The sequence below is a fragment of the Chinchilla lanigera genome, unplaced genomic scaffold (assembly GCF_000276665.1).
Source record: "Chinchilla lanigera isolate Chin_1 unplaced genomic scaffold, ChiLan1.0 scaffold00094, whole genome shotgun sequence".
Lineage (NCBI taxonomy): Eukaryota > Metazoa > Chordata > Mammalia > Rodentia > Chinchillidae > Chinchilla > Chinchilla lanigera.
In genome coordinates, this window is record NW_004955495.1 from 2,006,467 (window position 1) to 2,015,371 (window position 8,905).

The 8,905-nt window shown below is 53.3% G+C and overlaps 1 protein-coding gene across 1 annotated transcript in view; it reads left to right on the forward strand.

Annotated features, from left to right (window-relative positions):
• Positions 1–772, forward strand: part of LOC102028873 (chromosome unknown open reading frame, human C19orf52) — a gene marked incomplete in the record, with an annotated part of 1,310 nt that extends 538 nt beyond the window's left edge. The window contains 1 exon segment of the mRNA XM_013505174.1: positions 1–772. Coding sequence (XP_013360628.1) covers positions 1–410 — 410 coding nt within the window.
• Positions 773–8,905: the final 8,133 nt, after the last annotated feature.

Below are 8,905 nucleotides of genomic sequence, written 5' to 3' on the forward strand. Positions count from 1 at the left end.
CGGACCTGGGGCTCTGCGCGCTCGTGTACGAGGCGCCCTTCGACGCCCAGGCCAGCCTCTACCAGGCCCGCTGCCGCCACCTGCAGCCCCGCTGGCTCGACTTCCCCGGCCGCGTGCTGGACGTGGGCTTCGCGGGCCGCTGGTGGGTCCTGGGCGCGCGCATGCGCGACTGCGACGTGAACCACGCCGAGTTCCTGCGCCTGCCGCCGCACCTGCGCGTGGTCCGCGCGCGCCAGCTGCGCTCCGAGGCCAACGAGCGGCTCTTCGAGGAGAAGTTCCGCGCCGTCGTGCTCACCGACGACCAGGTGGACCAGGCGCTGTGGGAGGAGCAGGTGCTGCAGAAGGAGCGGAAGGACAGGCTGGCCCGGAGCCAGGCCGAGGCGCCGGCGCGGCCCGAGGTCGCCGGCTGAAGCCGCCTCCCTGCCCCGCTCGCCCGTGTTGGCCAAGTCACGTTCGGAGCCCGCTCGCTTTAGGAGCTGCGGGGGGCTGAGCGCGGGCCCGCGCGGGGCTCGTCTCCGTCCGCGCGGCCGAGAACCCCTGCGTGTTGCACATTTGCCGCTCAGTGGTAGAGCGCTTGCCTGGCAGCTGGGACACTTTTCCATCCCCAGCATGGTGAGAACAGAGCAGAAATACGCGGGTCTTTCTCCTGGCCCACGTGGCCACCCTGGTGGAGAAGTACTGCGTTGGTCAGGTGACTCCCAAGCCACTCCGTAAAACCATTTGGTTTCTTTTTTTTTTTTTTTGGTCTTTTTGAGACAGGGTCTTGCTTCACAGTTCTCTGGCCTTGAGCTCGCTTTGTAGCCCAAGCTGGTCTCGGACTGGCAAGGATCCTCCTGCCTCAGCCTCCCCAGTGCTGGGATTGCCGGTGTGCACCGCCACGCCCGGCAACCATTTGGTTTCAATTTTTGGTTTTTTGGGGAGGCAGGGGTGTGACCCTAGGGATGGAATCCAAGATCTGCACTGAGCTACATGCCTAGCTGTTCTTTAATTTTTATTTTTATTTTGGTACTGGGAATTGAACCCAGGACCCCATACTTGCCAGGCCCGGTCTTTAAATTTTGTTTCAGTTCCATAGAGCATCTCACTGCTGCTGTGTCATTGGTTTCCAACTCATGGGCTCAAATGATCCTCGGCCTCAGACTTTGGAGTTACGGGGACTGCAGGTGGCTACCACCACGTCTAGCTTCAGCTAACTAAATTTTTTTCTGTATCAGGTTGAACCCAGGGCCTTCTCAATGAAGTCCTTTTTTAAATTTTATTTTGAGACAAGGTCAGTCTTGCTAAATCGCCCAGACAGGATTGGAAGTTGCAAATCTTGGGGCTGAGCCTCCCAGAGCACTAGGATTACAGATTTACACCACCGAGCCTGGCTTTGTAGCATCTCATCTTGTGTTTTATTCATTTGTTTTTTTGGTACCTGGAATCGAACTCATGACCTCAGGCTTGCCCAGCAAGTGCTTATGCCACTGAGCTATATCCCCAGCCCTTGTCTTGTGTTTTATGGGTGCTTTTGTTGGTTTTTGTTCTGTTTCGATTTGGTTTTGGTGCTGGTGCTGGTGATCAAACCCAGGGTCTTGCAAATAGTCTGTACCACTTAGCTATACGCGCCAGCCCTCTTGTTCCTTTTTTATAACTAACATTTTTGTTTTTGTATTTTTAAAAACTGTCTTGGAATAACTTTAGTCTCAGTGAAACTGGTAACATACTTCATAACTTGCACCCAGCTTCCCTGAAATGTAACTAACATTAAACCAAGAAACTGACATTGTCTGAATGTTTGATTATAAGAGGGAAATGGCAAAAATAACTTGATTTTGCCATATATATATTGATGGTTTTTGGAAGTGGTTTAGAAAGCTACAAAGCATGCCTTCATTTCAGAATTTATATGGACTCCGCATTTTGTGGAAAAGGGTAAGTTAGCGTACTGGTACTTAGCTGGGTTATGGTTACGATTACCTGTGAAGCTAAAATATTTGGGGAATGAGACCACCTCTGTCATCTGGGTGGCCTGTGGGTAGACAATAAACCCAGGAGATGAAACAGTTATCTTTGTTGTGACGCTTTGGGGGGTTGTTCCGCTTTAGTTGTGGTGCTGGGGACAAACCCAAGGGCATGCTACACACACTGAGCTACACCCCCTGACCACTGCCCTGTGATGTTTGTGTTTATTTGCCACTTAATTTTTGACAATTGAATTTTTCATTCATAATGTAGGTTCACTGAGTACATGAAAGGTTTTCAGTCTTTACTTCGAGGCAAGAGAGGTAGAAGTCTGCATCTCTGCTCCACAGAGGGAAAACTGAGGTTGAGAGAGTTTACTTTTTCCAAGATTGTGGCAGATCCATCATTCAGCCTCTGCCGGCCCTGTGACTTAGTCCTTAGACTAGAATTGTGGGACAGGTGGCCATGGTGCCGCACGCCTGTAATCCCAGCAGTTGGGACACTGAGGCAGGAGGTTTGCCAAGAGTTTGAGGCCGGCTTGGGCTACATAGTGAGTTCAGGGCCAGCCTAAACAACTTTGAGAACCTGTCTCAAAAAGAAAATTATGGTACGGTATTGTAGTTGATCCTAATACCTTAAGGGGAGTGTGCGTGTGTGGGGAGGGGGCATTGTAGATGGAATCCAGGGCCTCATGCATGCCAGGTGGGTACTGCAGTGAGCTACATCCGTGGTCCCCTTTGCCAGAATTTGTTAAATACTGTCACTGTTTGCCATAAATAAAACTTAGATGCAGGAAAAAATTCAATAAATACAAAAAAGAAATGGCAATGAGCACAAAAGCCAAAGCCAGGCGCAGTGGCATGTGCCTGTAGTCCTAGCACACGGAAGCTGAAGCAGGAGGATGGCAAATTCCAGTCCCATATAAGCAACGTGATGAGATTCTATCTCACAAAAGGGCTGGGGTCAATCCCCAGTAACACAGAAAAGTACTGGAAGAGGAGTACACACCTTGATCCTTGTGTCAGCTCTTAAATGCCACTGTGACGTCCAGCCAAGGGTGTCTTGCACAGAACCCGAAATCCACAGAGAGCACGAGTCTGCGTGACTTACCTGTGGCCAGAAGCTGGGCTGTTCCTGGCGGAGTCACACTGTAGCATGGCCCCCGCTCCGGCAACTCAGAGGGCCTGGTGTAAGGCCCCAGGGAGGGGATGCTGGGCTGGGAGGGGCCTTGGTGGACCTGGTACTAAGCATCTTGGGTCACACACGGCCCCTGAGAACGGATCCAGGGCCCCCTGTACACTTCTGAGCTCCCTGCACCCACAGTGCTCAGCCTGCAGAAGATCACAGCACCTCCTGTGAGCCAGGTGTGGTGGCGCATACCTGAAATTCTGAGGGGAGAAGTTTGAAACCAACTTAGGGAGACCCTAAAAAATATTTTTTAAAGGCCCAGGAGTGTAGCTCAGTGATAGACACTTACTTGCCTAGCATTTGTGAGGCCCGGGGGCTCCCTGTGAGGAGGCCTCAGAATGGTAGGGTGCTGCTACAGCTGAGCCTCGTGTCACTCAGGACCCAAAGACAGCAAAGATCCTTGGAACCTGACATTAATACTGTCAAGTTCTCCTTTTCTTTTTTCGTTTTATTAGGTTTTTTTTTTTTTTTTTTATGTCTTTTGAGACAGGGCTTTCACTATACTGTTAAGGCTGCCCTTGAACTCCCTATGTAGTCCAGGCTGGCATCAAAGTCATGATGATCCTCCTGCCTCAGCCTCCTGAGTACTGGGATTACAGGCGTGCGCCACCAGGCCCAGCCTTGCTTTTTGTTTTTGGAGGCAGAGTCTGTGTCGCCCAGGCTGGTCTCGAGCTCTTGGCACCCCTGCCTCAGCCTCCCAACTGCTGGGATTACACTCGTGCAGCCCCACATCCGTCTCCCACTTTTTCATAAAAATTTTTTTTGGCAGTGCTGGACATGGAATCCAGGGCGTTGCAAGTGCTCGGCAGGTGCTCTCCCATTGAGCTCCTCTTGCAGCATTTAAGTTTTATTCTATACTAGACTTTCCAGACCAGTCCGCGGTTGTCCTCCCGCGGGTCCTTACTGCAAAAAATACTATCCTTGCTGTTGTGATTAGAGAGCCAGCAGAGGGCGCCAGAGACTCGTTCAGAGTTCGGCCTGTCCCTCCTTCCGGGGCCAGCCCGGGGTTGCTTTTGTTCGGGAAACGGAGCGCGGGTGAGCAGTGCGGTCAGAGTACACGGTCCCGGGCCCATAGTGAGTTCAGGGGCAGCCTGCGCTGCGCAGTGAGACCCCGTCTCAGAAAGAAATGGCTACGATGCGAGAAGCGCGTTGGGAGCGAGGGGAGGATTTTGAGGAGGATTAAAGGACCACTGTAATCAAGGTCCTTGTTGTGGTTTCTGGGTGTAAGCACGGTCTAGGCGTCACACGCGGTTGTGACTCTCGAGTCCCTCTTCATCTGCGGCGGGGACCCGGTTTGTGCAGGGTGGGTGGGCTGTCACCACCTCGTTCCCCGGGGTCTCAAGCGCCGGGGCCTCGCACCGCGCGCATCGCAGGGCGGACTCCGCGCGGCCCGTGAGTCAGTGCCGGGGTGCAGCCCGGGCAGGCGGGCCCGGGGCTTCCCATATGCCGATGAACGAGCCAGAGCTCTGGAAAGAAAATATTACCAGGGCGGGCTGCAGCTGGGTGGTGGAGGGCGGTGGAGCGCACAGCCTTCTGCCCCCGGCACTGAGGGGTGAATGCAGGGCCTTCATGCTGAGCTGCACCCCCAGCTCTTTATTATTTATTTTGAGACAGGGTCTCAATAAGTCACTAAGTTGTCCAGACTGTGATCTTCCTGCCTCAGCCTGCCAGAGTTCTAGCCACCGCGCTCGTGCGTGCGTGCGTGCGTGCGTGCGTGCGTGCGTGTGTGTGAGTCTATGCCATTGCGCCTGCCTGTTCCACAGTTGCCCATTCACTCCGAGCTGACTTGGCGGCAAGCCTGTGCACATAGTGAACACCAGAGGGCGCCAGAGAGCGTCTCTGCTCCTTGGAAGCCTCAGCCATTTCTCTGGAGTGAGGCTGGGTCTGGTCTTTCCCCAAAGCAGGCTTCCCCGCGCCCCCCCAACCCCTTCAAGCAGGCTTGATCCGGGAAACATTTCCAGGAGAAAGATGAGCAGCCTTGGCTTCCTTTAATGCACATACGAGGGTTTCATGCCGAGACGTTTCCCTGGCATGGGTGACAGTTCTCTTCAGCATTTACGGGGCATGTGCACAATAACGGGCTAGTATGTTCCTCCCACAGAATTTAACCGGAGCTGGGCATGGATTGTGCACCCTGGGAGACTGAGGTGTGAAGCCTGCCTAGACAATTTAGTGAGACCCTGTCTCAAAAAATAAAAGGGTCTGGGGATATAGCTCAGTGCAAAGGCCCTGGGTTTAATCCTCCGCAGGATAAAAATACTTTTCTGGGTTTTTTTTTTTTTTTTTTTTTTTTTTTTTTTTTGTTTTTTCGGTACGGGGAATTGAACTCACGACCTTGTACTTGCCAGGCAGGTGCTGTGCCGCTGAGCTAAATTCCCAGCCTCCCCCCCTTTTTTTTTGAGACAGGGTCTTGCTGTATAGTTCAGGCTGCCCCTGAACTAACTGTATAGCCCAAGCTGGCCTCATCCTCCTGCCTCAGCCTCCCAAGTGGTGGGATTACAGGCATGCGCCACCACGCCCGGCCCAAGGTGGCCTTGAGCTCAGCAATCCTCCTGCCTCAGCCTCCGGAGTACTGGGATTACACAAGTGTACCAGCAAGGCCGGCTGCCTGGGGCAGGAGGTGCTTGAGGAAGGAGGAGACTGAAAAGCCCGTGGAAGTGAAGGAGGTCAGAGGGAGACAGGGCGAGCTGCGACAAGCGCTTCAGTTTAGGTCTCTGTGTGACCAGGGGACTTAAGGAAACTGGAAGGCTCTGACATCAGAAGCAAGGAATCTGGCTTTGCTGTGCACTAGAAAAAAATGATGTGCGAGTTTCTCTAGCAAGTTCCTCGGAAATTTTAAACTGAAATAAAAAATGAGCGGGGTGTGGTTGCTCACACCTGTGATCCCAGTACCCGGGAGGATGAGGCAGGAGAATCGCCTTGAATTGGAGGCCGGCCTGGGCTATGTTGAGAGTTCAGGGAGAGCCTGAATTACATTCCGAGATCCTGTCAGAAGCCCCCCCTCCCCCAAAAAGCCTAAATCCAGCCTTTTAGGGCACCTGGCACCGCACAGTAACTGCCGCATGCTCTTCAGCACAACAGAAGAGCCCGCAAAGGCGCGTGCGCAGGGGACGCAGCGCCGCGCCGCTTCCGGGGGCCGCCCGCGGGGCGCCCTCTCGCGCCTGTGTGCGCGCCCTGCCGGGGTCCCTAAGCCTTCCGCCCCGGGCCGGAAGTGGGTGGGAGACCCGGACCGGAGGGCCCGCTGGGGCCCTCGCGACCGTGAGCTCCGAACAGCGGCGGAAGTGCGGAGGCTGATCTTCGCTCGGTGACTCAGGCTCCTGAGCCCGCGGGGCGACCCGGCGACATCGCGGGCAGCTTGTTCCCTTTGGAGGCGGCTCTCGCTCCTCAGCCTGCCCCCGTGGCGATTTCAGTGTACCTTCTTTTTTGAGGACTTGCCGTGATGTTCTCCGCACAGGCCGCACCTTTTGCGATTTTCTAATACTGGGGATTAATTCCAGGGGGCCCTCTGCAACATCCCTACCTTTCGTTAGTTTTGATTTATACAGTTATTTTTTGAGACAGAGTCTCACAGTTTAGCCTAGGCTGACCTTAAACTCGCAGCGATCCTCCTGCCTCAGCCTCCCAAATGCTGTGATTAAAGGTGTGTATTATTAGGCCTGGGTTTATTTATTTATTTATCTATTTTTATTTTTTTGTCTTTTTGAGACAGAGACTCCCTATGTAGTACAGGCTGGCCTCGAGCTCACTTTGTAGCCCAGGCTGGTCTTGAACTCGCTATGATCCTCCTGCCTCAACCTCCGGAGTGCTGGGATTACAGGTGTGCCCCACCATGGCTGGCCTTTTTTTTTTTTTTTTTGAGATGAAATCTCGCCATGAAGTCCAGGACGGCAGGATGGCTTCAGATTTGCTATGTAGCCCAGTGGGCCTTGTACTTGTAACCCTCCTGCCTCAGCCACTGAAATGCTGGGATTACAGACATATGTCACCACACCCTGCTCTTTTTATTTTTTATTAATTAATTAAATTGTAGACATCTTCACTATGCAGTTCAGTCTGGCCTTGAGCTCACTTTGTAGCCCAGGCTGGCCTCGAACTCAGTGGTCCTCCTGCCTCAGCGCTGGGATTACAGGGGTACGGCACCACGCCTGGCGGTGTCCGGCCTTCTGATGTTGCGGATCTCCAGGCGGCGTTTGCCGAAGCCCATCCCAGCTAGAGAGACTGCCGGTTGTACCGGTTCAGGGTTGGACAACCTGTTCTGCTGCAGTCCCTCAGAAGCTGCCTAGAAGGCTTTCCTGGTGCTGAAGGAGGTCAGAGGAAAGGGGGACGGAGGGTGTTCAAGGAGACAGACCAGGTGGAGAGAAAGGGCCTGGGTAAGGTGGCCCCTGAGGTCCCACGGGCACACCCTGCTCCATGCTACCTGTGCTGTAGCATGTGTGTGTGCTGGCTGGGACCCCGGCTGGAGAATTCGTCAGTCTCGCTGTGTCCTTCTTTAAGTGGTAAAATAAGCAAAGGGTCAGAAGGAAGGTGAAGCACACCTGTATTCCCAAGCCACTGGGGAGGCTGAGGCAGGAGGGTTGCAAGTTTGAGCCCAAGCTGGACAACTCAGCTAGATCCTGTCTCAAAATAAGAAGGAAGCCAGGGTTCAACACTGCAGATTGACTGGGGTCCATTCCAAAGCTACCCATTGACCTAAAGACCTCCCCCTAGACTCCGTGCCTCTCTTTTGTCTCTTATATTGGGGACTGAACCCAGGGCCTTTGCACTGAGCTACATCCCCAACTCCCTGCTATTTACTTTTCCCCATTTTATTTTGAGACAAGGTCTTTTTTTTTTTTTTGTACTGGGAATTGAACTCAAGACCTTGTGCTTACCAGGCAGGTGCTTTTGCTGCTGAGCTATCTCCTGGCCCCCCCGCCTTTTTTTTTTTTTTTTTTTTTTTTTTTTTTTTTTTTTTGGTCTTTTTTACACAGGGTCTGACTATGCAGTTCAGGCTGGCCTCGAGCTCACTTTGTAGCCCAGGCTGGTCTCGAACTCACCACGATCCTCCTGCCTCAGCCTCCTGAGTGCTGGGATTACAGGCACACGCCACCGCACCTGGCTTTGAGACAAGGTCTTGCCACATTGCTAAACTGCCCAGGCTGGGCTCAAAATCACAATCCCCTGCCTCAGCATCCCAGAGAGCTGGGATAGCAGGTGTGTGCCCTGATGCCAGACTACACGGCCCAAGTCCCCCTTACCTCCTTAACCTCACCGTGCTCCGGACTGAGCTTCCAGCCCGTGAACCTTTGGAGGGTGTTAGGCTTCTGTTGTGATGTCCCCCAAAGCAGCGGCCCTTGTGGGCGGGACCCTTGGATGGTGAGTGGGTGATGGGGTTTACAGCTGAGTCGCTGGGCGGAGGCAGGGTCTGCGCAAAGGAGGTTCTTGGGCCTGGCCTGGACTTACCTTCCTCCCATCTTCCTCCCCAACTCTTTTTATTTATTTATTTTTTTGCCTTTTTTGTGACAGGGTCTCCCTATGAAGTTCAGGCTGGACTTCAGCTCACTTTGTAGCCAAGGCTAGTCTCGAACTCGCAACGATCCTCCTGTCTCAGCCTCCCGAGTGCTTCAAGTCCCTTTTGTTTTGTCTTTTGAGACGGTCTCACTATATAGCCCAGGCTGGTCTCCAGTTTAAAGCAGTCCTCCTGCCTCAGCCTCCTGTGTGCTGGGGTTTCAGATGTGTGCCACCATGCCCAGCTGGAGACCTTATTTCAAAATAGAAACTGAAAAGGACTAGA